Source organism: Bos javanicus, chromosome 23 (genome assembly GCF_032452875.1).
Source record: "Bos javanicus breed banteng chromosome 23, ARS-OSU_banteng_1.0, whole genome shotgun sequence".
Lineage (NCBI taxonomy): Eukaryota > Metazoa > Chordata > Mammalia > Artiodactyla > Bovidae > Bos > Bos javanicus.
The window spans coordinates 27,548,660-27,576,179 of record NC_083890.1 but is presented as its reverse complement, the minus strand read 5'-3'; the positions used below and the strand labels follow the sequence as shown (position 1 = coordinate 27,576,179).

General features: G+C 51.2%; 3 protein-coding genes and 1 long non-coding RNA gene across 5 annotated transcripts; 1 reads left to right on the top strand and 3 right to left on the bottom strand.

The window, feature by feature from the left end:
• Positions 1-929: 929 nt before the first annotated feature.
• Positions 930-3,567, bottom strand: LY6G5C (lymphocyte antigen 6 family member G5C). Its single transcript, XM_061397733.1, has 3 exons — positions 3,552-3,567; positions 2,314-2,481; positions 930-1,470 (listed from the first exon to the last, which is right to left on the bottom strand). Exons 1-3 carry the CDS (start codon positions 3,565-3,567, stop codon positions 1,307-1,309), a joined length of 348 nt encoding a protein of 115 aa, XP_061253717.1. The 3' UTR covers positions 930-1,306.
• Positions 3,568-5,365: 1,798 nt separating this feature from the next.
• On the bottom strand, positions 5,366-6,878 carry LOC133236917 (uncharacterized). The gene is made up of 2 exons (XR_009733074.1): positions 6,798-6,878; positions 5,366-5,933 (listed from the first exon to the last, which is right to left on the bottom strand). It is a non-coding gene; the product is annotated as an uncharacterized LOC133236917 (long non-coding RNA).
• A 1,497-nt stretch (positions 6,879-8,375) lies between these two features.
• On the bottom strand, positions 8,376-27,066 carry ABHD16A (abhydrolase domain containing 16A, phospholipase). Of its 2 annotated transcripts, none has more exons than XM_061399129.1 (20): positions 27,022-27,066; positions 19,461-19,517; positions 18,679-18,745; positions 18,345-18,431; positions 15,880-15,965; positions 14,192-14,265; positions 13,884-14,006; positions 12,434-12,548; positions 12,224-12,325; positions 11,853-11,916; positions 11,379-11,428; positions 10,820-10,943; positions 10,310-10,414; positions 10,012-10,075; positions 9,617-9,673; positions 9,405-9,467; positions 9,202-9,278; positions 9,019-9,117; positions 8,877-8,923; positions 8,376-8,702 (listed from the first exon to the last, which is right to left on the bottom strand). In XM_061399129.1, exons 1-20 carry the CDS (start codon positions 27,049-27,051, stop codon positions 8,619-8,621), a joined length of 1,575 nt encoding a protein of 524 aa, XP_061255113.1. In that variant the 5' UTR covers positions 27,052-27,066; the 3' UTR covers positions 8,376-8,618. The 2 variants fall into 2 exon arrangements, with proteins under 2 accessions (XP_061255113.1, XP_061255112.1); XM_061399128.1 differs by lacking the exon at positions 27,022-27,066 and adding an exon at positions 20,497-20,628.
• On the top strand, positions 20,775-26,236 carry LY6G6F (lymphocyte antigen 6 family member G6F). Its single transcript, XM_061399189.1, has 6 exons — positions 20,775-23,570; positions 24,065-24,394; positions 24,479-24,742; positions 25,654-25,809; positions 25,952-26,018; positions 26,154-26,236. Exons 1-6 carry the CDS (start codon positions 23,513-23,515, stop codon positions 26,176-26,178), a joined length of 900 nt encoding a protein of 299 aa, XP_061255173.1. The 5' UTR covers positions 20,775-23,512; the 3' UTR covers positions 26,179-26,236.
• Positions 27,067-27,520: the final 454 nt, after the last annotated feature.

Sequence of the window (27,520 nt, the reverse complement as noted above, 5' to 3'; positions counted from 1 at the left end):
CTTAGAGACAAAGCACACTGGTTTTGCCGTATTTAGTTTTAAACCATTTTGGCCATAGAGTTGTTTGCACACTTTTAGATGGGTTTTTGTAAACTTAAACACCTGTGTTATGCCACTCGCCAAATTAGCATAAAGGCCTTTATCAGCACCTAAAGCTGCCTTCGGGCCCCCTCTTGGACCCTCCCCTGTCCCTGTCAGGAGTAGCCACTGTCCTGAATTTCATTGTGTTCTTGGTAAAAGTGACATCACACAGGATATACTCTTACCTATACAACATTTTGCACTTGGATTTCTGTGGCCTGTGCGCTGGTGGGAGAAACCAATGTTTGTTTCTAGATCAGGAAGTAGTTGGAGGTAAAGAGGTACAAGCCACTATGTTCCTCTCTTGCCTGCATGTTATCCCCCAAGACCTCTGACTTCAGTATAAATCAAAGGCCCAGGTCTGTACAGCTCTAGCAAGTCAAACTGGAAGGCAGCCTTAGAAGCTGAGAAGCCCAAGGCCCGAAATCAAGGTGAGTTACCATGATCCTTGAAAAACGAAATTAGCCTGGGATTAGAGAGGACACTAGGCCTGTCTAGGAGTTCTGTTCTGTTCTCTCCACAGAACTCCTTCCCTACCCTCTCCTCCCTGGGACTGGTTCTTTCATAGCTCCACTCCCACCAGCATACCCCCAGGGACCTCCTTGGCCAGCCTACACCCAGCTCTGGATCTGACAGCATTTCTGAGGACATCCACTACCCTTCCGGTTTTAGCCACAGGAGGGCTTCCAGTTCTCTTGACCTGAGAGCTGAGTCAGACACAGCAGGGCAAAGCAGGTGCCGAGCTCCGAATGTCGGGGAGCCCATTACCTGCCCCCATGATGGAACAGTCCAGTAGTACCACATTCCTCAACCTCCATATCCACCAGAAGAGAGAGAGGCAAACCAAACAGTTTGTGCATCTATTTATTTTGGAGAAACAGCTGGGGACCTGGGGCGAGAGGACTGTCGGAAAAGAAATGAAGCAGGGCAAAGGGCTATCCTTGAGGTGGGAGCAGACAGGAGGAACAATGTCAGACTGAGGACTTGAAGGAAAACTGCAGAGAATTCTGCAGAGGGAGAGTGGGAAAGGACAGAGTGGAAATTGAGGGGTGTTGAGGGGCATCAATCAAGAGGCAGATAGGGCTGGGGTCTAGTAACTGTTGCTGAGGCTGGCAGGGAGGGCTGCTCTGGAGAGGCCGGACAGTGTCCCAACTGTCCCCAGGTGGAAATCAGGAGGGCGGCTGGAAATTGGCAGGATTGTACTCCTGAGGTCTCTACAGAAGTTCTAAGGAACATATAAGCTTCTCTTCTGAGGGTTATTGCAGAAATTCTGGAAGCAGCATCGAGAGAATATCCAGAAGCCAAACACTGGAGAGGCGCGGGTGTATGAGCAGTCACTCATCTGTTCCTTGCTGCGGCAGTCACTCACCATGGTCTCAAAACCACTGTCTGGGGACGGACAGCAACAATCAGTGACATGGAGGTCCGAGGCAAAGCCCCGAGCCCTCCCATCCCCTCATGCCACAGAGACTGACCATCACTGACCCCCTACCCCTTCCTAGACCCCAGAAAGGCAGATCCCTGAAACTGGACAGGGTCAGGGAATGCCAGGGAGTCACCAGCCATGAACTCTGGAAGTTTCCCATGGAAGGTTGGTGGGAAAGAGCCATTCAAAACACAGTGACAGGGACTTCCCTGGTGGTCCAATGGCCAAGACTCTGAGATCCTAATGCAGGGGCCCCAGGTTTGATCCCTGGTCAGGGAACTAGATCCCGCATGCTGCAACCGAAAGATCCCACTAAGCAACTAAGATCCCATGAAGCAACTAAGACCTGGTGCACCTTAAATAAATAAATGTTTTTTAAAAAGTTCCTCTGGGAGAGTAAAGAGGAAGACAGCAAAAGACCAAACTCTGGTGAACACGAACTGTTAAGGCTCCCGAAGAAAAAGGCAAGACTCAGTGAAAGAGGCTGAGAAGAAGCAGTGGAAGAGGTAGCAGAAGAATGGTGCTGGCAGGAACTACTGCTGACAGACGGGGAGAAGGCAGCCTGAGGAAAGGCCAGCGGATCTGGGAACTCCAGGCCTGTGAGGCTGGGTGTTATAAGGAGGGTGAGCCAAGAAGGCAAGAGGAATGGAAGTAGCGATGTGGAGTAGCTCTAAAGGAAAGGAGAGAGGGAGTGATAGAACAGTATCTTAGAGTTGTGGGAACCAGTTGGGGTGCCGCTTAGAAGGCTGGTAGAGACTCAGTTCGGGAATGGACTGGACCCAAGATGAAAGGAAGAGGCAGCTTACTGTTCTTTATGAGCAGAGTCATGCAGCTGCTGCCCTTTGGGACAAGGCAGGTGTCAGATCCCAGAAGGCATCCCAACTCCTTGGTCTCAAAGAGGCATCGATAGCAGCTTAGGTATTCGTTGAAATATTTCTGTCTAATGGGTTCTTGATCATATATCTCAGACTGACCTGGAACACAGAGAAGCACTGACCCCAAACCCACTTAATTCCCAGACTGATCAACCCCACTGTTCCCTCCTACCTCCCTACTCAGAAAACCATAAAATCACCAATTCCTGAAAAATATCAGGCTTAATCTAACATCAGAAGCTTTAGTTCTCATAAAAAATCTCCACTCTCTACTCTCATACCTCTTGAAATGAGGAACTCATTCATTCAACATGCATTTGAAGGGCTAACATGCTTAGCACTCTACAAGCCTCTAAATTAGGCCAAGGCAGTTCATTCCAACTTTTAGCAGCCCTGTTAAGACAGTGCTTCCTCTGTGACTTGGTTTCACTGTCCCTCACCCAACCCCCAGATTCTCTTTTGAATATGCTTTCTTAATCTGTAGTGTTCAGAGTGTGAAAACCTCAGAGCGTATCATCACAGGACAGGAAGAATCTCTCCTTTCTGTAGCCAGGAGACTTCAAACAGCCCAGGGCCACATTCTTTGTTTGGTTGTCCTTTCACTGAACAGACTCATGAAACGTTGTCCACCAAAGCCCTCCCCAACTACACCATAATCATCTCCCTCCTCCTCTGGTCCCGGGCCCAGATCACATGTTACTGAGCCCCCAAAACCCACTTTCAGACCCAGCAGAGCACTTGTATGAAGCAGATGCTGAGCAAACACTTTGGATCTGGTTTCTGTGTAGACGGTGCTTTGCACCCAAGTGGAGTTATCAGGCTGAACTTAGCCTTGTTCTACGCTGTGTATCCTGAGGCTGTCATCTGGCACGTTCCCCCAACCCTCCCCATTCTGTATTGCCCTCAGATTCGAAGAGATTCCCCTTAGTATCTCCATTTAGGTTATTGCCGTTGAGTGAGACAGCCTTGGGGTAGTCACCAGCAATCTTCCTCAGAGTGAATATCAGTCTGTTATCAGTCTGATATTATCCCACCACGCCCACCCATCCCATCTTTCCTCCTGCCTGGTTTTACCTGAATGTTCTTGGTACATGTATTCAGATACTTGGTATCAGGGTTTCTGTATCCAGCAGGTTAGGAAACCCTTCTGACCCCATTGAAACACTTACCAAACACCAAGCTCATCGTGACCAGCACTATTAAGAGGACTATGTACAGGGTTTGATTCTGGTTACCTGCATGGCCTTCCATAACATACATGACTGCCCACCAGCCTCCACTTTGGCCTTATATTGGCTGAAGAGAAGTGGGCAAAGAGGAAAGGGGGAGGCAACATCCTTTTGGAGTGGAAATCAATGCTAGAATCTACAGCCAAGAGACAGAGTGTCCTCACCCATGGCCCTAACAACCTGGTTTGGAAATAAGGATGGGGGAGATGGGGGAAGGAGAGGGGAACCTTCTTTCATATTAATTCAACAGACATTCGTTAGATCACTGCATCAGGTATTGGGGATACAATACTGCACAAAGTCCCTACCCTCACAGAGCACAATCTAGAATGAGAGACCAGTTAACAATGAGGGAGTAAGGGAAAGAGTGTTTCTGGGAGAACTTGGGCAGTGCAAACCACTGACAAAGAGATTTCAGCAGAAGAGTACAAGATCAGATTTCTGTTTGTAAAAGATTTCTGAGGCGGGGAAATCAGTTAGGAAGCTATTCCTGAGTTCAGTCACAAGATGGCGGCCTGGTCTAGCAGAAGAGAGGGAAGCCGACAAGTGAATGACTCTGAGCAGCATTAGAAGGAAGACTAGACAGATTTGGACTTGGACTGTGAGGTGAGGAAGGGACTTGCAAAAGGGGATGACTGTGATACTATTTTTCAGGATGGGGAAGACGTGTCAGAAATCCAAAAGCGAGGACACCTGAGTCGTGAGTGACCCTACTCAGTCCAGTAGGGGTGCCAGAAAACCAGAGCCGTTCCATACACCCCCACCCCCCTGCTTTTCCGGTCCCGCCTCAGCTCAACCGCAGGTCAGTGGGTCTGATCTCCGGTGCCCACCGGCTCTGGCGCTGTGAGCTCGCTCTCCGTGCCTGGCTGCACCTCAGGGCTTTTGGGAAGACGCGAGGGCGGCCCCCAGCCCAAGCTCAGCTCTTGGCCAGGCGGCTGGAGAGAAACCTGAGAAGGTCGAGTCGCGCGCTTCGTGGGGACCCAGGCATCCTGCCCTGGTGTGTGTGTGTGTGTCGCTTCGTGGGGACCCAGGCATCCTGCCCTGGTGTGTGTGTGTGTGTGTGTGTGTGTGTGTGTGTGTGTGTGTACTTAGTCGCTCAGGGGTGTGTGTGTGTATACTTAGTCGCTCAGTCGTGTCCGACTCTTGGCGACTCCATGGACTGTAGCCCTCCAGGCTCCTCTGTCTATGGGGATTCTCCAAGCAAGAATATTGAAGTGGGTTGCCATGCCCTCCTCCAGGGGATCTTCCCAACCCAGGGATTGAACCCAGGTCTCGCGCACTGCAGGTGAATTCTTTACCGACTGAGCCACCAGGGAAGCTTGCCCTGGCGGATCACCTAAAGTACTATGCGGCTTCCCCGGAAGGTGGCACTTTGGTGCCAACATCCCTCCCATACCCGGATGCTGCGCCAGGCGCCCCATACGCTCCCTCCGCCGGGGGGCCTCCTGGGCCCACCTCGCCTGCTCCGTCGAAATCTGGCCAGATCAGTCTGTGTGAAAGACTCAGGTTTTTAGCTTTAAGGGTCGGGTGGGCTACGGAAAGTCCTCGGCTTCCAAGAACGCTCCACCTGCACCAGCTTCCGGTCTGAAGGTTTGGGGCCGGGCCCAGCCCGAGGATTCCCTGCTGATTATTCAAGAATCATCCGGTCTTGGGGCTGCTGATGAGGAAGCTAGGACGAAAGGATGGAAACACACCAAGAAAGGCGGACGCGAAAGAAAAAATACGAGAGAAAAACACACACCACTGCGTTCACCTGAAGAGACTTGGCACGATAAAAATAGAATTATTTTAGGGAAAAGTCAGAGTAATGGCGAACTGGGGAGGAGCACCTGGCACCGATATAAACGTTGAATAAGTGACAAAAAGAATCAGACAGCGGGGACTGTTTTCGAAGCAAAAGGGGCAAAGGGGAGGCAGAAGGGATTGTACAGCACCCTTTGACTCCCTCTCTTGAATAAAAGCGCAACGAGAAGGCATTAGAGGGGCTGAGGTTGGGCTCCCTGAAGGGGTCGCCCTGAGAGGTCCAGGAAGACTTGCGGTGAAGTTAAGAGACCCTGGACGCAGAAGGTCTGGAAGGGGCCTTCTCCAGGGGGCGTGGCCTTAGGCGCATTGAGCCTGCCCTTGTTTCGTTTTGCTCCTCCCCGTCCATGAGACTGGGCGCGGCTTCTGCGCGCGCAGAACCTCCAGAGTTCGTTGTCACGGTGACGGGCCCTTTGGAGGCTTTCCCCGGGTGAAGAGAAGGGGCGTTGCTATAGTCGCCTTGGTGACCGCAGCAGCTGAAGAAATCCAAGCTGAGGGCCCCTCCCCCGGGACAAGCTATATCTGAGGGTAAGCAACCGAATTACCAAACAAAGCAAATCGGGCCTTAGGACGGAATGCTGCAATTAGGGGACAATAAGTCGGGGTGAACAAAGGGCGGAGCTGTAGATGACTGGTCCAGGCGAAAGCCAGGTTCTGTTAGGGGAGTGGCCGCGACACCGCGGTCTAGAAAAAAACTAGTAAGGGCATCTTTAATCCGAATACAAATGAAAGGAAAAAATGAATGACTGGGTTCCTGAGGGAGCTGGAAAGGCTTGCTGATTGGATGGCTGGATGGAGACCTGGCTATCCCCGACACCTGGGCTCCCCACTCTCTGGAGCCTTACACCCTCGGGGCCCTCATTCGTGACACTGCAGGAAACACATGCCCCTCCCGGGGACACGGAGCAAACCAACAACCCAAATACGCAACTGAGCGGGAGTCCAGCCCCTCACACTGGGAGCAGCTAGGGTGGAGTCTGGGCCAATGAGGGTAAAATAAAGGATTCAGCCCAGGGGCAATCCCTTCTTCCCATGTTTCCCGTCTGTTTGCTAGCTCCCCTTTTTCCTAGCCACCATCCCCTCTCCCAGTTTGCTCAGCAACTCAGCCTGGGTGTCCAGGCCTCGATTAGTGCCGGCTACAGCAAGAGCCAGAGCCCCAGCAGGAGTGGTGTCTGCATCTCAGCTGGTCTTCTCCTGAAAGACTACTAGAACCCTGATAAATAGGGTGAAGAGTGGACGGGGACACCCACCCCGCCCTGGGGTTGGGGGGGGGGTGGGCGTGGCTCTGAAAACACAGCTGCTGTAAGCCTTGTTAGACAGGAAGTCATCTGGGTAGACTGAGACTTTTTGAGTGGCGTGGTCAGGAATTCAAATATTGAACCTCACCTCTCTCCACTCACTTCAGGTATCCAAGGGCCCCTCATGGCATACCCGCTGTTATCTATAGAAAGTGCAGGAAGAAGGTGGAGGGGCATTGGTGGTAGAGGCCAGTCAACAGAATCCCTAATGGCCATGACCAGGAGGAAGGAGTACTTTGTCTCTAGGGTGTGAAAGGTGGGGTCCCCCTATTTGCCTTTAAGGAGGTTCCCTTGGCTGAACAAAGACTTGGTTTCCAGGGGACTAATGTGACCTAATGGATCTGGAAGGCCAGGTTCAGAATCATGCAGCTGGTCCCACACCTTCACATTCCACCCTGTTTGCTCCCTAGGACAGGACAGAGGGGAGGGGTGCCAGTATCAGCTCTCCAGTATTGACTAAAGGTGGAGCATTGTGGAGCTGCAGTCAGTCTCTTCTAACCCCAAATAGCAGACAATGTGTCACCTGACAAGTCTCAGATCACTCCTTCCAGTGGAGGCTCAGTGTGTTTCCCTTGAAGGAGCCGCTGAGCTGGTTGGGGCAGACAGCCTCTGCCCCTGGAATTGCAGGGGAGCTTTGTGCATTGAGGTTGGAGGAGACACTGAAGTTAAACTGTATCCTGAACCTCACAATATAGTTGCTCACCTTAAGTATCTTGTTCAAAATGGTGGGCCCAGAGTGGTAAACCTAGGAGTATTTCATCTGGAAAAGAGGTTTCCAAGGGAAGAAGGTGGCCAGGCAACAAATGATGGGTGGGAGAGGGACTCATTCTGTTCCACAACGTCCAAGGAATGGAAATAGAATGGAAGAAATGGCAACCCCCTCCAGTATTCTTGCCTGGAGAACCCCATGGACAGAGGAGCCTGGTGGGCTACAGTCCACGGGGTGGCAAAGAGTCAGACATGATTGAGTGACTAACACTACAGGGAACCGATAGTGTTTCCTGGTTCAAACCAGGAATATTCTAACAGCTGTCCAATAAAGTGAAGTATGGCTCTGGGAAGACCTGAGTCCTTGGCACCTTGTCCTCAGTCCCTGGCAGGGCCTGTGTTTGTTGAATTGCAAAGAGGGTGTGAAGAGAGAGACTTGACATGGTGAGGAGGCTATGCAGGGTTTGCTGCATTCAACATGGGGAACAAGCCATTCCTCACTCCCCATGGAAAGAGCAAGAACTAAGCAATAAAAACTGGAGGTACTGATGCTGGAACCATGCAGGCTGGACCTAGAAATCGGTAGAATTGCTGCGTAGGTCTAAGTCAGGTGCTAGGAAGTACTTTGTAAACAACAGAGCTCATGAACTGTGAGCATTGGAGGCAACCGTGGTCTCCTGGGGTGGTTGTATGTAGGAAGACCTAGGTAGGTACCAGGGAGGCTGCACAGTGGTGATGGTACTAGGCATGCCAGGGAAAGGCAAGAGTGGGGGACCCACTGGACAAGGACAACTCAGGTTGGGGGCTGATTGCCTGGGGCAACAGCAGAGATGGTAAGGGTTAAATTGGCTGCCTGAAGTGGGGTTTCTCAAAGCCCAGTCATTTGGAGCTTCAACTCTTCCGCACTCCCAACCCTGGCTTCCTGGATAGCTGGGAAGTCACAAAATTAGCCAGCTGGTAGAAAAAATACTTTTATTAATTATTAGGAATAATTCATTCATTTAATGCAGGGTGTGTGTTGGGAAGGTTAGGTACTGCCGGATGGATGAGGGGAAACGTGCAAGAGAACAGTGAGAAGGGGGGGTGGTCCCCCTGCTTGCCAGAAACTATAAACAGCAAAATAAACACAGAGAATCACAAACAGGGTCCTTCCTCATGTCTCCGTCCATCCATTCCTCCAGAATGAGTCCCAGTGTGGTCCCTAGAGGTGCCAGGGCATCTGGAAGTTCTGGGCTGGGAGTGGGGTGCAGTGTGTGGCTTCGAAGTTATTCAGATGCTTCTGAGCCTGAGGGGAGAAGGTGGGACAGGTGGGGTGCAGAGCACAGACACCTTCTGAACCAACTACCCACTTTAAAGAAGCTGCTCCTTCCAATGCTTACAGGGTACCCCCGTCCCCAAGCCCCACCTGTGCCCCTGGCCATCCAGGCACCCTCTTCCTGCTTCCCACGCCTTAGCTCACCAGAAACAAAGCCAGCTGCCGTCTTCCGTCTGCACTCATGTCCTCCCCTGCAGAGAGAAGGTGCTCAAACATGGGCCACCCATCTGGGTATTCACCCCCTTCCCGGGCTCTTCCCAACCCCTTCTGCCCCAGCACTCCTTACCCACGCTCCAGGGGAATTCAGGCCCATGTTCTGCCTGGTAGGAGCGGAGGACGGACAGGCACCAGTCCTCCTCTACCTCCCACCGGCTGTAAATCGAGGCTGGTCATGGAGAGAGACGAGTGCCCATCAGCATCCTGGTCTTGCCAGGCCCCCAACCAAAGCCCTCAGCAGATCCCCTTTCACCTTCCTCCAGCTGTGAGGAGGCCTCCAGCCACTGCCTCACCACTCGAAGACCCTCCTCCGCCATCACCCGGGGATACCTATGGAGGAGCACCAGGACAAAAGGTCAGGACCCAGTCCTCTTCATTCCTCATCCCCGAACTGCCCCCCTCCCTGCACTGTCAGTACAAACATGTATGTGCGCGCGCACACACCCTGGTTCTCACCGATGCTGCAGGAATTTCAGCAGGAGGTCATTGCCTCGGTTCGACATGATGTCCTCAGGAACCCTGGGGGGAGAAGAATGGACACTGGAGGGACTGGAGGTTGGGGAGGAAGGGTCTGGATACCTGGGTTTCTGGCGGGCATTCTTTGGGGTGGGGGGCAACTTCCTGGTTGTCTCTGGGATCCGGGAGGGCAGAAGTTCCCAGGCACTCACGTGGTGGTGATGATCTCATCTCTGGTTCTGCGGATCAGCAGCACAGGGCCCTGGTACCTTCAGAGGACAGCACAGTGGGGAGGGAGACCTCAGAGCAGGGACAGGTGAAACTGACTGCCTCACCCCAGCACTAGCTGTACTTTTTTTCAGGCTTTGCTGGGAGATCCCTGCTGTGCCAGGCATGAACCGACTAGCTGCCAGATCATGAGAAGGTCCAGGGTTCCAGGGAAGCTGGGAGGGATTCGGGGTGGTGGGAGGGTCCCTCACGGGACATGGGGGCAGTGGCTTATGCTTGTACTTTGGTGCTAATTTCAGCATTTGAACACCCAGCAGCATCTCTACAGGGGATGAGGTGGGGGAAGGGTGTCGGATGCTAGACACTGGCCAGCCCTCACCTGCACAGCTGCTCTGCATTGTTTAGATTGAGATGCTGCCTCACAGTCCTGGTCACCAGGCCCCCTAACGTGAGATAAACGTGAAAGGACAGCAGACACAAGCCCCTGCCCAACACAAAGGTCCCCACTGTCCATGGAGAAGAGAAAACGGAGGTTCCCAGACAGGGGAGTCCCCCTGCTCCTCAACAATGTGGTGGTCTACTCCCCACCCACACAGAGGGGAACCATCTCCAGTGAGAACGTCTCCCGGGTCCAGCCCACCTCTTCCCTCAAGGGCAGACCTGGATGCTGCACTTACTCCAGCTGTCTGGCATGACTTTCAATGCCAAGGGCACCAGGTCATCAAAGGAGGCATCCAGGATCACGGCACTAATGTCCGGGTAGGACATGGCGGCCCACGTAGCTGGTACCAGGAAAGGAAAGAAAGGGTGAGGACCAAGGGGCTCCTGCCCACCCCCACCCCTACCCTCATCCCCCTGACCCTACAGGCCCACCCCATCCTGCCTACTAAGTTAGCCCCAGGTCTCGCCCTAACCCCTCGCTTCACTTGGCCAGGGCACTGTCCAAAGAGAACAATGAAGCGCACTGAAGACAATACCAGAGGCAACATTTACTCCTTGATCTCCCCAGGTTCTACTTTTAATTATAGGGCACAAGGGTGAAGGAAATGTGAAGTGTACTCAAATATGATAGCTTCTTCCAGACCCACTCAGAGAGCCCACCTATTTTCTCCTCCACCCCACTCCCGGGGAGACAGAGAGATGGCCTGAGTGTGCCTACAGTAGCAGGGTAGGAAGGAGGTGGGTACCAGTGAAGCCACCGATGGACCAGGCATAGAGGATGATATCCTCGGGCTGAAAGCCCAGGCGGTGGATGGCAAACTGGACCACCACATCCATGGCGTTGGCCTCATTCTGTGGGAACGGCACCCCCTGCAGGAAGAAGGGCAAAGGGTCAGCACAAAAGACCACCTGCCCACCACCCCCCTCCCAGCATGGACCCTTCCTGCAGCTACACTGCAATAGACAGTGAAGATGGAACTGCAGCTCTGAACAGACAATTCAGAGGGCTATCATCTTACTTAATGGAATAGACTCCTGTCAGTGGCATTAAAAATAAATAAATAATAGGGCCAAGAGAGGGGCTGTTCTCTCTAGAAACCAGTCATTTATAACAAGATCCACTATCTCCCCTCCTGCCAAACCCCCAGTGTAAGAGGAGGAGGCTTGCAGCTCCCCACCCTTGGCACCCAGGTCACAGGTGAGTGGGAGGTCCTACAGAAATATAGACCCCTTTCCCTGACTCCAGTGACTGACCACAGGGAGACAGGCTATAATTCAGGAAAAAGAATTTAAAGAAGGCCTCACCGTGCTTCCAGCAAAGCCTGGATGATTCCAGCCCAGGACTGAATATCCAGCTGTAACACAGAGGGAGAAAGGGCTGGGACCTCATGGCCTATGACCTCTGGCCACTCTCTGCTCCTAGCTCTGGGGGAAGGAGCAGAAGGACACTGGAACTCTTAACACCCAACACAGAAGCAAATAACTCCAAGCCTTCCCAGAATGGGAAGATGACAAAAAGGTTCTGATGCAGCAGAAGGGACAGAGATGTGACTATTGAGGCATGGGAACAGAACCAAGAGCATAATAGGGTAAGGGACACAGCCCAAGGGGAGGGATGTAAGGTTAGCAAAGCAAATGGGTAATAGGCTTTTCCCGAAGGCAAGGGTCTCAAACCTCACTCGAGAAGGTGGTTAGGCCCTGGGAGGTCCTATCCATGTGGGGAGGTGGGGACATTCCATCCCAAGGGGTGGAGATAAGAGGGCTGAGCCATGGGCCTACCTTCCAGAGGTGTAGAGACGCAGCCCACCTCATAGAAGCCTGCGTTCCCCTCACAGCAGATCACCTAGAAAGGGAGCAGGAAGAAGCCCAGTTGGGACTGAAAATCCCCCTACTGGCAGGGAGGGCAGCCTCTGGGGGCCCTGCATGTGGTAAGCATCCAGAGGCAACTATTATGATGATGTCTTTTTGGTCCCTGCATGTCAACTCCTTCATCCATTTCTCTCTTACAGGGATTTCCTACACCAAGAGGTTGGTAGGGAGGAGGTGGGAGCTGGGATGATCCCCACTGGGCTTCCTCAGGGCTGCAGCAGACCCCAGCACTTCCACTGCCCTCCCCACACTCTACCTTTGGGCTCCCTGTGCCCACTCACCAGCTTCTGTCCCTGGGGCTCAGCTGTCCCTCGTCGGTCCACAAACATGGTGTCAATTTCATTGCCATCGCAGGCCAGCAGCTTTGCCCGGCGCCCATGACACTGAGCAGAGAGGATGCATTGGCCAAGTTGGAAGGGCAGGAGGCCACATTCATGGGTGGGGGGAGAAAGGCTGTGGGGGTGGGTGGTTGATGGGTAAGGGGGCCTTACCTCTTCCACCAGTCGGGCCTGGCCCTGCAGCAGCACAGGCATGAGGGCCTTCTGGAGCAGGTACACAGAGCCCGGATACAGCATCCGGCGCCCCAAGGTGTGTGCTACCAGGTAGCTGTGGGGAACACGGGGTTAATGAACCTCAAACAGGGGAGTCCAGGGACCATCCCAGCCCTAGCACTCAGACTGTGGTCTGCTTCACCTCTGACCCTCACAGTTTCGTTTTTCCTTTTCTAGGACTTAATGAACCAATATACGTACCAATTTTTCAAACATCTTTTGTTTGATTTTTGGTTTTTGGCTGTGCCATGTGTTTTGCGGGATCTTCCTTCCCTGACCAGAGACTGAACCCATGTCCTCAGCAGAGAAAGTGTGGAGTCCTAACCACTGGACTGGCAGAGAACTCCCTTCTCTAACTATTTTTACTGCAACCTTTTAAAGATAATTTATATCGTGGTCTAGGACACACATATGCATATATTAATCTTGAAAGTTTTATGAGATAACACTTTGTATATACAACAAGTAAAAGCAAAGTAATTAACAATTATGATTCTGTTAATGTATTTATTAAAAGTCCCCAAGTAAATAATACTGTTTATTACGATACGCCTGGTTATCTACCATGTAGTAGGTGCCAAGAGCCTAGCATAGGGTACTCTGGGCTTAATAAATATTTCTTGAACAAATGCACTAATTTAGACACATCAGATGTGGCAGGTGCCACTCCTTAAAAAGATAGTTAACCATGTCCAGTCAATCCCAAAGGAGGGTCTGTCCCCAGAAAACTCTACAAACTTGTCCAGCAGACCCCCTCAACATCTCAAACTTGGCTCTTCCCTCTGATCAATCAGCACGCAGTCCAAAACCCACCACCGAGTCCACCCCCTTCCTTGGTATCTTCCAACTTGCCTCCTAGCCCCCAGCAACAGAAAACTCCCACAGTGGCCTGGCCACTGGAAGATCCAGGTGGTCACTGTGGTTACTTGGGCTTTACCTCGTGCTCTCGGGCATCCAGGCAAGGAGGAAGCCCTTCAGAGTATGTTAAATCACCAACTCTATGAGGCAGGCTGTTCAAAGATGTAGAGGCTGGAACTGCCTCACAGTGGAAAAACCAAGGAGCAGCAGGACCAGGCTAGGGCCGCAGCCGCCAAAAGACCCTGCAGCAGCCAAGGCCGTGCGTCCCCTCCCCACCCACAACCTCATCCTTCCCCCTCAGTCTCGCTGAAGAGCTGTTGTGTCAGACACAACTGTGTTAATATCCCAGCTCTTCAGGTACCACCTGGGAGGCTGTGGAGCTCTCTGAACCTCTTGTTTTTCACACACACACAATGCGATAGCCATGGCACCAGGCCTAATAAATGACAGTCATCCTCCAATGGAGCACCCTGTCCTGGAGCTGCACCCCATGTTCCCTCCACCTCAGCTCGCCTCCTCCCTGTCTTCCTACCTGGTGATCTGACAAGGCAGCTTCTTGACTCGGTTAAGGAAGGTGTCAGCCGTCCCCCGGTGCAGGGGCTCTGGGCGGAGCAGGGCCACACCCCGGCGGGAAGGGCCCCCCCGGGACTCCTTCCTGAGGAACGGAAAGATGCAGGGGAGCATGGGGTGAGGAGCAGCAAGCTGGACGTCTGAGGTCCGTAGGATGCTGGGGTCTAGGAGTGAGGAGATGGCGCTGGAAGGCAAGCACTGGACCCCAGGAGGGGCTGGAGGTGGGGGACAGGTCAGAACAGGGAGGCAGCGAAAGAACTGGGGCCTCACCGGCTGCTGGGTTCTTCCCAGTGGAAGTCGACTGGCCAGCTCCTGAAGTCGAAGTTGTAGTTGGCAAGCTGCCTCTGTGGTGGGCAGAGAGATATGCGGGATGATAAGGGGAGTTGGAGGGGGGAGGCCCACCTACCCGCCCTGGACACTCCCACCACCCAGAGGACTGGCCCCCAAACATCATGGCGGGGACATGCAGAGGTCAGCACCCTCTGGTTGGCAGATGGAAAGTTCTGCCAGGACCAGCAAAATCAGGAAAGAGAGGATGCCCTATTAAGGTATCAAGACTGGCCTGTCTGCCCTCCTCCAGAAGAGGAGCCAAAGACTCTTCACTTTTCTAAAATCTAAGGCTGACTCACCCCCAGCAGGAGTGGCTGGAGGGGCTGGTGCTTCTGAGGGAGAAGGCAGGGGGCCTGTTCATTGGTCATTGCTCCCTTCCCCACCTGGGTCCTTCACACAATGCTGACTTGAAGGACTGAAACATCTGTCCCAAGACTGGGTGAGGGGGAAAGAGGGAAGTCGTACACACAGGAGCCCCTCTGCACCCGGGCCACCATCTGAACCAAGCTCTCTCTGACTTTCATCTTCCATCTTCCTGGCCACCTCCCTTCCCTCAGTTCCTGCAGCCACGGGTCACCCAGACCCTCTGTGCCTCCATTCCCTCCACCAATCAGTCCACGTGCTTTTTGAGGGCAGCGGGAGCTGCGCTGTATTCCTTCCACTCTGCTGTATTCCCTCCCCCGCCCCCAGAGCTCCCAGCACTCTATTTTGAGAATAGTTTTTTTATTTTCTGTCACAGACTGTTTTTTTTTTTTGACATTTTCAAAAATAACTGGACTGAGAGAGAGCAATAGCAACATTCTACAAAAATGTAAATGGTGAAACAAAACAAAATGCAGGGAAGCAAATTTCAGGCGAGCTCTGTTCAGGCCTGGACCCAAACACAGCCTGAGTCACTTCCTTGCTCGGTGACTCTGCCTGGGTCTTGTAACCTCTCTTTGTCTCTCAGACATATAAAGAAGGGTAATAATGCCACCTCACGCTATGGTTGTGAGGATTAGAAGGGGTGTATGCATAATGTGTGGTGGAGCATCCTTACAAAGCTCCGTAAGTGGTGGTGTGGAGCAACCAGTAATCTGACAATGGTGGTCAGAGCTGTTTGACCCAGAGACCTCTTTGTAACAGGAAAGAGCTTTATAGGGCCCTGAAGCCCCTTCTCAAAGATAATTACATGCCAGCACTGGCTGGGCTGGCGCAACTCCAAGGACACTCTGCCCTAGCCTTTCTCGCTCCCAGCTCCATGGTGTGCTCTTGAGCACAAGGATGGACATACCTGTCTGTCTTGTCCCATCCCTGAACAAAAACTAGTACAGTGTTCAATGCACACAAAAAATAAACAAACATTTGGGAGAACAAGCTGTTGTGATAGAGAGGAAAGCCCCTTCTAGGAAATGCTGTGGAATGTTTCCACGTCTAGACAATTCTGCAGATGGAGGGTAGAGGATTGCGCTAGTGGAATATTCCATCAGAAGTGGGGAGGGAAATTTCCTCCGGCGGACAGTTTACTTGTGGAGGGGAGAAGGGGTCCAGCCACGTGCAAGCAAACACCCAGCATGGTGGCTGGGGAGACCCATCTGCCTGCTTGGGCGAAGCTGGCCGGTGACTGGGGAGACGGCGGAGCCTCTCACCTTGTTTTCTGCGGAGTGGTTCCTATGTGTTGCCTCTAAAATGGTGATGAACTGCCGGTACTGGGGGTTGGTCCAGCGGCCAATGCCTGGTGGAGAGAGGATAGGAAACCATATCAGGAAAACTGGGAAGCAAGATGGGAGGGTTTCAGGAAGAGAATCAGAGATGGGCAAAGAGAAACGAGAGAAGAACAGAGGGCCCTGGATCTGGGGAAACAGGTGACCTGAGACGACTCCCTTCCTCCATATTCCAGCCATTGGCATTCTTCCCCTCCCTAACTTCTCCAGTTGGTTTCTTCCTAGACTATGGACCTTCCACCCTTCAGGAAGTTCATTCTTCCCAGTCTTAAAACACTTGTCACTTGCCCTCAGGCTTTACCCTTGCTGCCACTGGGCTTTTCTCCTTGTCCCTCTACCCTTCTCCAGTGCTACCTTTCTGTCTCCTTCCTGCAAATTCTAACTCCGTGCATCTGGCTTCACAGTTCTTATCCCATGATTACTTCCTCATTACATCCAAGTTCCCTTCCTCTGTCTTCATTCTCTTTTAACTGTGCCTCTCAGCACTCTTCCTGTCTGCCCAAATTCCTTTCTCCTGTCTCCTGGGGCCATCTTTGCCTCCTTTCAGTTTCTCCCCTGCCTCCCTTCCCCTTCCCTCCCTGAATCCAAGGCCATTCTCAACACTGAGCTCTTTTTTCTCTTTGCTCAGCCCCTCGTTGATCCTATCTGCTCTCTCTTCGCTGCTGGGGAGTCTCAACTGACTTCTCGGCCTCTCCTGACCCGACAGGTGTCAGACATGGGACAGACAGGGGAGAGGCAGCGGGAAACCAGACACGCAGGTCCTGGTGCTCAGAGAGGTGGCATTTTGGTTGGGAGCAGGGTGGGGCTGGAGAGAGACAGTAAATGAGTAAATAAGAAAAATGAAGAGAGGGATAAAGGCTATAAAGAAAATAAAAGCAGAAGGAACTAGAATGCTATGTATCATCAAGGGGAGTGCCCCCCATACAATACTGAGAATGAAAAGAGCTGAAGAATGATTTGGAGGGAATGATGTCATTTGTGCTAAAAATGTTAACTGCACCCCTCCAAATGCTATCTAGTGTTTATACTTGTCATTTTGCACAGATTCTGAGATGCAGATTATTTTTTTCGTATTTGAAAACTCTGCAGTTGATATGCATTTACAGTTCATAGCAGTTTAGATGTGATGGAATGAGGTCAGTATTTTGTAAAAGTATACAAATATAAACCAGGAAAAAGAAAAACCCACACCAGATGACAATGGTTACTTCTGGGGCTGGGGAAGATTCCAATAGGAACGCCAACTCTGTAATGCTTTTAGCACTGGTTTGGCAAAAAAATTCGTTCAGGCTTTTCCACTCTTACAGAAAAACCTGAATGAACTTTTTGGCCAATCCTGTATTTTATGGACAAAAGGTATTTGAAGCAATAAGCGCAAAAAACAAGCATTTTAGTTCTGATATTTTGTTTTTTGGACTTCTCTGTAGTTAATTTCTCCCCTTAATGGAAAAAAAAAATTTGAAAATTAAGACAAAACTGAGGAATGGGAGCAACTTTTAGATAGGCAGGGCGGGCCTCTCTGGGGAGGAAGCTCAGCCCTTTGGAAATCAGGAGGCAGAACAGGTAGAAGGTCCTCACCCCAGACTGGACCCAAAGGCAGCCACCCAGCTCCTGACCCCACCACTCCCTTCTTAGGCATCCCCCTTACCCGCTTTTCATCAGGTGTAGCTGCCCAGAGGGCAATGGTTTGGCTTATCTCTTTTCATTTTTTAAACTGTGAGATAATAACGTATTTACATAAAGCATACATTCAGTACAAACATGTTTAAAGTACAAACATTCCTGGGCTGATCACTGGGATCAAGAAAGAGAACAAAGCTGCCTCCCACCAGGGGTCCTCCCCAGCCTGTTCTCTCCCCCTTCCCAGGTAATCACTCTCCCGACTTTTGACTTTTAAAACAGTCAGGCCTGTGTTTCTCTTTAGTGTTGTGCCGCTTATTTATGCATCCCTTGGAACTTTATGTAAATGGAAACATAGTGCATAAATTATTTGGTGGTCCCGGTTGCATCTGTGAGATTCATCTGTGTAGCTGAGTGTAACCAGTTCGTTCAGTGCCTTGCTCTCTGGTGTTCTGTGGTAGGACTCGACCTTCTAATGTATTTATCCATCCTGCTATGTGGGGTCATAGAGTCCAGTTTAGGATTATTACAAACATACATGGATATGTATGGAGCTGTTGGAGGGTATATGCAGCTTTTCTAGATAATAGCAAACCTTTTTGCTAAGTATTTGTTCATACTTATGACCCAAGCCCTTTAAGGAAAGGATCATGTCTTGACCACTGATTACTTCCCCTCAGGGCCTAGCACCAAAAGGTATTTGCAGAAGGTATTTAATGAATATTTACCCAATGATGGACAGATCCAAACCAGGCTCCCTCTCCACCTACCTCGGAGGCAGGCCACTCCTGCCAACAGTAGAAGCAGTGTCCCAGCATAGTGAGAAAATGGCACCACTTTGGACAAACTCAAGTAACCTGGGAGGGGAGAAGGATTATGTGAAAAGCTTTCCCCACTGTCCCCCAGCCCCTCTTCCAAGTTCAGTCCCAACCTCCCCACTACACCCTCTTTGGGGGACAGCAGGCCCTCAGAGGAAGAAGATGCCTGATGGAAGAGGGAAGCCAAGCCATCCTCATCACAGGTCCCCTTTCCTCATTGGGGAATCGGCTCAGCTGCCAATGATCTGCCCATTTCCTGTCCCACCACCTTTGAAGTCACACTGACCTTTCCTGTACAAGTAGAAGAAGGCGAAGGGAGAGGAGTAGTAAGAGATGGACCAGAAGACTGAAGCCTGCAGCAGAGAGACAGGAACAAGCAATCAATACACATACACACAGGTCTGCCATTACCAGGTCCAGGCTCTGAGCAAAGTGAATAACCTGAGGGATATCACATCAAGTACCTATTCTGTGCATGACACCACGCACACAGTAGGTGCTCAATTATTTGCTGAAAGGTAGTGTGTCAGAGCGTTAACAGAGGCTGGGAAAACTAGGCACAGCTTCTATTCTCTTCCTCTCATCACCTCTGGACATAATTTCATCACACGTAAAGACCAGTCTCTTTCCACTCAAGGTAATCAAGCCTTTTCAATCAGCCCTGCTCAGGACAGTCCCTGGCCCGGTCCCTAAGAGATGCACAAATGTCACCAAAGGAACCTTGCCAGAGAGAACAGCTGTCTCTGCAGCCAAAGAGGTTAGTTGCCAGGGAGGACAGGTCACTGGGGACTGCAGGACTCAGCACCTGCGGATGGTCCCGAACGTAAACACGGTTTCCCCACGGTTCAGGCTGCCCCAGAGAAAGCCGTGCATAGGCCAAAGGGGAGTACCAAGTATGCACGCTGGAGAGCTGTCTGTGTGTATGTGTGTTGGAGATGCCCGCTGCAGAGCCCAGAGCATCCCCCACCCCCAGGGGCACTGCCTTCTCCCAGGATGGGAAGGAGAAGGTTCAAGAGGGCAACTGGGTCTGAAAAGATGCGGTAGTCCCAGATGCCAGGGCAGACATACCAGTGCCAGGATGCTGTCAGCATGTTTCTCGAGGGCACGGGGCTGATAGTACGTATCCTGCCAAAACAGATGGCTGAATTAAGGACCCTGCTACTTGACAAGGCCTCCACCATCCCTTTTGGAAGGCCTGATGTGTGTTCAACACTCTAGTCCTAGCCCCCTAAGTCATCTCTCCTTGGATGTCTCTGCTTCCCCTCTTCCCCACCCTGACTCATAACCTGATCTCTCACTCCAGATCCTGAGAACAAACACAGGGGGCTGGACCTGGAAGCAAAAGTGAAAGCAGCTTTGGCCGACTTTTGCTCCTTTTCCACAACCGAGTTTCAAATGGATTGTGGGAGGATGGGGATCGGGGTTAGGGAAGAAACGACACCATGACAACTTTAAAAGGGAAAGAAAAGCATCGGAAGAGCAGATTCATTAAGGAAGAGAATGTGGCCGGGGGTGGGCAGTTTGTAGAGTACAATGAACATAATTGGAGACTACCGATAAAAAGGAAGAGCGCATTTAGGGGCACTGCCTACCACCTCACCGGCTTTCTTGAACACAATAATCCTGAGGTCTCTAAGGTAGACTAGGGGTGGGGTGGGGGAGACCGGATATATTAAATGTTGCAGAAGTCATTTTGAAATTCAAGGCCAGGGGAGATAAACGGAACCGGGTGAGGCACGGGGTACGAGGAAATTGAGAGTTTGATGGCAAAATCATCCAGCTCCGGAATCCGAGCGGGGTCTCTTCCAGGATTTAGGAGTCAACTGGGAACGGCATGAACCACGAAGCGCAGGGTGAGGGGTCGCGAAAGGAAAAAGCTAGGAGTGGCAGTCGGAATGAGAAAGCACTGGCAAACAGCAGTAAAGCAGGCGGTCAGTCCACAGGCGTGACTTTAACCCAGGAAGCACAAAGAGCACAGACTTTGCGGAAAACTGGCTGGACAAGCAGTCTCCCCCTATTTCCAATAATGGGTGCTTCTGGGGAGCAAAGGCCGCAAAGGGGTTTGGGTCGTACTATGTTTTTAACCAGGGGAGAATCGACTCACCCAGGAGCTGGAGTGGGGGTTAGTGACTGAAGTTGGAGTCCCAGGGACGCTGGACGGGGCCCTTTCAGAGTCCCTTTCCCGGTAGATTTTGTAGAGCCGGGGGCCTAGGACGCAGCTCAGCAGCTTCGCCATGGCCCCGGCCCGGGCCGCTGCTCTTCCAGCAGCAGGTCCCCCTGTCAGCCCCGCCCTCCCAGGGCCGCTAAGGTGTTGCGTGCCCTTGACGTCAGCACGTACCGGCTCCGCCTCGCGCCGAGTTGAGACAGTTTCAGCGCTTCTTGAGCAGGGTTTCCTGCATTTGGAGCTACGGGTGCAGCCGTAGTCAGAAATTAGTTGGAGGCGTTTTGATCGTGGAGAGTTAGAACTATCATGAGACATGGTTAAGTCACTTTTTTCTGCCCCTTAATATCGGCAGACTCTCGAGCGACAGTGAGAACAAGGGGTAAGATTAGCATTTGAAAAGAGCAACAAAAAAGATATCTAGGAATACATCTAAGAAAAGAAATGCAAGATTTTAGGAACAAATTACAGAACTTACTGAAAGAGGTAAACGAAAGCTTGAATAAATAGCTACGCCATAGTTATGAATAGGAAGATTCAGTATCGTTAAGATGTGTGAAACACTGGTTAAAAACAAAAGGATGAATTATCGCACTTAAGCGTGAACAATTCTCAGAACCATAATTGCATACAACATGACACCACAGTATAAAATTTAAAAACATAAAATTCAATGATCAATTATGTGAAAGATAAAGAGCAAATGTATAACACTGTTACACAGCATAGAGGATCGTTGGCTGAAAGGGTAATATTCTATTTCTCAAAAGGTATACTGTTTTTTTTTTTTTCTTTGTACCTTACACCTACACAATATATAAACCCTTTAGCTTTTCATTGTAGTAAACATATATACAGAAAGGTGCACTAATTAAATATATCTGTGAGTCTGATTCATAGATAAATTCATTTGTGTCATGTAAGAGATGTCATATGGTACTTGTCTTTCTGACTTACTTCATTTGGGCTTCCCAGGTGGCGCTAGTGGTAAAGAACCCGCCTGCCAATGCAGGAGACTTAAGCAACATGGATGGGGAAGATACCCTCAAGGAGGGTGTGGCAACCCACTCCATTTTGCCTGGAGAATCCTATGGACAGAGGAGCCTAGTAGATGACAGTCCATAGGATCTTCCCCACCCAGGGATTGAACCCGGGTCTCCCACATTGCGGGCAGACTCTTTACCACCTGAGCCACCAGGGAAGCCCTGGGTCAGGAAGAGCCCCTGGAGAAGGAAATGGCAACCCACTCCAGTAATCTTGCCTGGGAAATCCCATGGACAGAGGAGCCTGGTGAGCTACAGTCCATGGGGTCGCAAAAGAGTCCAATATCACTTAGTGACTAAGCAACAACAACAAACTTTATATACGTGGAATCATACAGCACATGCCCTTTGTTTCGGACTTTACTCCCATGTTTGTGAGATTCAACCTTGTTGCATGTCATTGTGACTTGTTCATTCTTGTTGCTATCGTTATGTGAATATACCACAGTTTATTTAGCCATTGTACAGTTGTATGTTAGATGTAGTATTTGGTGTGTATGAAATAGTTCATCAAAAACAATCTCAAAAATAGCTTTTAAAAATAAATAACACATTAAGACACTATGAGAGAAATATGAAGAGCTACCTTAAGAGAATCCTCTCTGGGGCAAAGGGGTAAATCAGTGATTTCTCTAGGCCCCTGCTATTCTCCTTGAGTAACGACTTAATATACTCATCAGGGGCTCAGAAGCAGTCTGGAATGTGCCAGGCAGCCACAAAGGAAGTCATTCTCAGTCATTTAGGGAATTCTGACTGAGTATGCTGACTTGTGCTAGATTCCCTGGAAACCAACATGAAGACTCAGCTTCTTCCCTCATGGCTAGTCTCTTGAATTGGAGGCGAGAACACGGAATGTACTTTCAGACTGATGGGAGGTGGACAGCCATGACCCCTTCTGCACAGGCTGCTGCTTTCTCTCTCTCTTTTTTTTTTAAATTTTTTAGTATTTCTTTGTTTTTATAATTAAAATTCTTTTTATTTATTTATTTTTGCCCGTGCTGGGTCTTTGTTGCTGCATGAGGGCTTTCTCTAATTGCGGTGAGAGGGGGCTACTCTCTAATTGCAGTACACAGGCTTCTCTTGTTTCGGGGCATGGGCTCCAGAACACAGGCTCTGTAGTTGTGTCCATGGGCTGTTAGCCCACTGCATGCGGGACCTTCCCAGAAAGTATAAGTGTTACTCACTCAGTCCTGTCCAACTCTTTGTGATCTCATGGACTGTAGCCTTGTCCACAGGATTTTCCTGACAAGGATACTGGAGTGCGTTGCCATTTCCTGCTCCAGGGGATCTTCCTGACCCAGGGATTGAACCTGGGTCTCCGACATTGCAGGCAGGCTACCAACTAAGCCACCAAACCAGGGGTCAAACCCATGTCCCCTGAATTGGCAGGCAGATTCTTAACCACTAGACCACCAGGGAAGTCCTTTTTAAATTTATTTTAATTAATTAATTTATTTGGCTGCACTGAGTCTTAGTTGCAGGATATTTTTTTTACGAATAGTTGTGGCATGCAGGATCTTTCGTTGCGGCAGGTGGGATCTAGTTCCCTGACCAGGGATAGAACCCTGGGCCCCCTGCATTGGGAGTGTGGAGTCTCAGCCACTGGACCACCAGGCAAGTCCCTGCACAGGCTTCTTAGCACGGAGAGTCTTTGATCTGAGTTCTTCAGCCGATGTGGAGTCTGAAGCATGAGGAGATTATCCTTGGAGCGGCCTGAACTGGTCCTTTCTTGGCATGGAAAGGTGGTTGCTACTTTTTTCCCAGTGGACATTCAGCTGGGCTTTATCTCCCCGGCATTCCCATCCCCCTCAGAGGCCCATGTCACTCCAGACTAGGGAATATAGGCTTTTATCTGGGCTTTGTTTCCTCCCTGGGAATAGCAGGTCCCAGACAAGAGAACTTGGTAAGCTCTCCCCATGGCTGTCTTATTTCTCCTCCTTCTGTTCCTATGTGGGCTTCCCCAGGCTGAAACAGGTAAGGAGAAGGGGTAGGGGGATTCTTCACTTCTCCACAGGGTTGGGAGGGACTGCTGCTGTTTCTCCTTAGGGGTCTGGGAAGGTGTTTGGCTCACGAAGATAGATCTACCCGTTGACCTCCCCCTGCCTCTAATATTAGGAAAGATTCAGAGTCAATGAGGGTCCAGATCAGGCACCTTTAGAAAATAAGAGCGGACACGTAAATGCTCATTCAGAAAAGGAAAAGTGAAAGGAAGGGATACGGGCATTTGTTGGCTATTCCAGCCTTCGCCCTCCTGCCCTCAGATCCCCGCATTCGCTGGAGGAGAGGTGGGGAAAGCCTTATCCTCTTCTCTCCGTCTCGCTTTTTGTAGCTGTCACTTGAGAAAGGAGCTCACAGTCAGGCCTAGTGCTGGGGGACCCCAGAAGGGAGGAAGCCAGGGGTGGGAGGTGGAGGGGTGGGATCGCTGACCTGATGGAGGTCTCTGGTCTCACACTGCCCCCTCCCCACAGACAGCATCCAGGCCATCTATGTGGTCTTGGGGGAGGCACTAGAGCTGCCATGTCCTTCACCACCTGCCCTGAATGGGGACGAATTCCTGTCCTGGTTCCACAGCCCGGCAGCAGGCTCCTCCACTGCTTTAGTGGCCCACGTCCAAGTGGCCAGGCCCTCCCGAGACCCTGGGAAGCCCAGAAGAGAATCCAGGCTCACACTGCTGGGAAACTACTCTTTGTGGCTGGAAGGGTCCAAGGCAGGAGACGCCGGGCGGTACTGGTGTGCCGTGCTGGGTCAGCGCTACAGGTACCAGAACTGGAGGGTGTATGATGTCTCCGTGCTCAGAGGTGAGTGGGGGGCCTGCAGACCAGGGGCTGCTGGGAGCCAGGGAAGTCCAGACAAAGAACTGAGCAGTCCCTCTCTCCCTCCAGGATCCCAGTTCTCTGCGAGGGCTGCAGATGGATCTTCCTGCTCTGTCCTCCTGTGTTCTGTGGTCCCTGCCCGGAGCCTGGACTCTGTGACCTGGCAGGAGGGGAAGGGTCCTGTGAAGGGGGATGTGCAGTCCTTCTGGGGTGATGGGGCTACCCTGCTCTTGGTGTGTCCTGGGGAGGGGCTTCCTGAGCCCAGGGCACGTAAACCAGGAATCATCCGCTGCCTTGTGCCTCAGAACAAAGGGATCAGCTTTAGCCTGGCAGGTGAACTGAGTGACAATAAGGGAAGGGAGTTTTGCCTCCAACACATCCCCTACTGCTAGTTAGGGAATCTGTTATTGGCTGTTATTTTCCTCCACTGCCTGTAGGAGGAGGGCTATTTTTCTTTTCTCGATTGAATCCATAACAGAAAAGGGGGTTGGTTAAGCCAGATTTCTCATCGGACAGACCATAAGCCAACAGGGAGAAGAAGAATTCTGGTGGATAATCTATGATTTTTGTGGAATAGCCCTTAGCAGAAAGGAAGAAAGTAAGAAGTACTGCTGGGGCAGTTGTTTGTTGAAGAAAGGATATATGCACCGATGTTATAATGGCCCATTGATGGTGGAGGCAGAAGGAGAAAAAATATATAATTGTTTTACAATAAGAAGTCCATTATACAGAGAAAGAATGCTATTGGATGTAGAATAACCCATTCACAAGGCAGGAGGGAGGAGCAAATGGCCATTATTTTGGTAAGCAAAGGGCAGTGATGGGATTTTATTTCCCTTTGCGTCCTCAGCACCTAATCTGGGGTCTGGCATGTGGGGGGCACTCAGCGAATGCCTGTGGAGTAGATGAATGGAAGAATGAATAAACAGAAGGCACGTTCTTATTTTCTTAAAAGGGTGAATTACTGTGTAGGGCATGAGGAAAAAAATCAGAGTTATGGTTGATGGTTCAACCCAAAGTTAGCCGTCTGTGTGTAGCCTGTGGGGGCATCACCATTCAATATCAATGTTGGTTCATGAGGTCAGGGTGAGAGGCTAAGTGGGGTAGTGGATACTGGGGGCAAGGAAGTCTTGTTTTGGAAAAACCCACCAAATTATGGGGGGAAAGCCTCTGTTTGGGACACAAGGGACAGACTCCCCTCCCAGCCTCCCTCCTAATCCCTCTTGTCCTGCCCTTAACTGCAGCCTCCACGGATGCCTCCCCTGCCCTCGGTGCCCCTTCCGCAGACTGGGATGTGGCCTGGATCCTGACACTGTTGCTCACAGTGGGTCAGGGGTTCACCATTGTGGTCCTTGGCGTCATGCTCTGGAGGCAGAGGGCCCAGGGGGCTCAACACAGAAGTGAGTCCTTCCTTCCCAGAAGGGTGGATTCATATCTCACCTCTCTATCCTTCTTCTCTAGGGGAGAAGGTGGGATAAGGAAGATAGCTCTGAGTCACCTGGTGACTTCTCTGCTGCACTTCATATGGCTTTTTCTCTCCAGATGCTTCGTTTCCTCAGTTCAAACCCGAGATCCAGGTCTATGAGAACATCCATTTGGCCCATCTCAGGTGAGGAGCTACTAGGGGGCAGAGGCTTAAATCTCAGAGGAGACTGAAGTTGGGGTGGGGATGGGATGCTGGTTCCCGAGGATGTGGAGGATGGAAGTATCCTTAATCTGTCTTTCTGCTTTGCAAAACCGACAGCCCACCTGCCCCTAAAACCAGGTGATCTCGAGGACATCTGCTAGGAAGTGTGACCTGCTGACTCCCTGGCCATCTGGCACCTGAAGGATTCACGAAAAGCTTGGCAAGGAGGGAGGGGCTTGGAGTGCTATTTCACAGTCCGGTTGGTCTCCAGCCAAGCTGTGTATGTCTGTGAGAGTGTGTGTATATGAGTGTATGTGTGTGTGTTAAGGGGCTGGGGGCTGAAGGAAAGAAGAAGCATTATTCCATGATGTCACTTATGAAAGGGTGTGGTTTCCTGTCTCGCTGTAGCCAGTGGAGGGGTGGCCCTGAGCCTGCAGTACCATAGAGTTCAGGGGAGCCTGGGGTAACTGGCAGGGGCTGGGGAGAGGTGAGGATGGGAAGAAAGGAGACAGGAATCCAGAGACTTGAGCAGTGGTAGAGAATCAGTTTGGAGAAGGCAATGGCACCCCACTCCAGTACTCTTGCCTGGAAAATCCCATGGACGGAGGAGCCTGGTAGGCTGCAGTCCATGGGGTCGCTAACAGTCGGACACGACTGAGCAACTTCACTTTCACTTTTCACTTTCATGCATTGGAGAAGGAAATGGCACCCCACTCCAGTGTTCTTGCCTGGAGAATCCCAGGGACAGGGGAGCCTGGTGGGCTGCCGTCTATGGGGTCGCACAGAGTCAGACATGACTGAAGTGAGTTAGCAGTAGAGAATCAGTTATGGGGGTACCGAAAGACAAACGGTAGAAACTGAAGAAGAGGGAAGGAAAGAGGCACAAGTCACAGGAAAAGGGAAGAGATGAAGAGAGAGAGAGAGAGGAAAATTGGAAGTATAAAGAAGGAGGATTGAAGGACAGAAGAATGGAAAGAAGACTTACCTCCAAATTAAGCCAGATCCTCACTGCCATCTCATCCTCACAAAGAAGAAATTGAGAGAGAATCAGCACCTCTAATCAGACGCCAGACTTCCTCATATGGAAGGGGAGGGGATGGAGTCAGGACGGGCGGGGGGTGCCCTTGCCCAGCTGCCACCCCACGGTTCCCTCCTTATCGTAGGCGCTCCCCCTCCTTATCCTGTGGCATCCGGAGCAGGGTACAGCTTATCGCCCTGACATCCTGGGGGCCCCACGAGTCACACACAAGCTATCTCCCTGGGCAGAGGGAGTGTCCACAGCAGTGGGTGGGTGAATTCCCTGGTGGGGTGTGTAACTGGGCCCTGCGTGTTGGATGATGAGTGAACGACAAGTCTGGGCTTGTGGAATGGAAGAGGGTGCTGGTGCTCCTAGTCTCAGGCAGCATGGAGCTGGCCTCTCAGCCACACCCTCACCACTCCACGAGGGCCCCTTTGAAATCTGCTCAAGCTTGGGCTTCACTGGA

Excerpts from the sequence above, each read along its gene's own strand:
- ABHD16A (XM_061399128.1), bottom strand. The coding sequence starts at position 20,628 with ATGGCGAAGCTGCTGAGCTGCGTCCTAGGCCCCCGGCTCTACAAAATC. Across the intron at positions 10,415-10,819 it reads GTCCATCGGTGGCTTCACTG|CTACGTGGGCCGCCATGTCC; the intron begins GTACCCACCTCC and ends TCCTGGTACCAG. Across the intron at positions 8,703-8,876 it reads GGCAGCTGGCTTTGTTTCTG|GCTCAGAAGCATCTGAATAA; the intron begins GTGAGCTAAGGC and ends TTCTCCCCTCAG.
- LY6G6F (XM_061399189.1), top strand. The coding sequence starts at position 23,513 with ATGGCTGTCTTATTTCTCCTCCTTCTGTTCCTATGTGGGCTTCCCCAG. Across the intron at positions 24,743-25,653 it reads GATCAGCTTTAGCCTGGCAG|CCTCCACGGATGCCTCCCCT; the intron begins GTGAACTGAGTG and ends CCTTAACTGCAG. Across the intron at positions 26,019-26,153 it reads ATCCATTTGGCCCATCTCAG|CCCACCTGCCCCTAAAACCA; the intron begins GTGAGGAGCTAC and ends CAAAACCGACAG.
- LY6G5C (XM_061397733.1), bottom strand. Across the intron at positions 1,471-2,313 it reads GACTCTGCTCATAAAGAACA|ACAGTGGTTTTGAGACCATG; the intron begins GTAAGCTGCCTC and ends GTCCGTCCCCAG.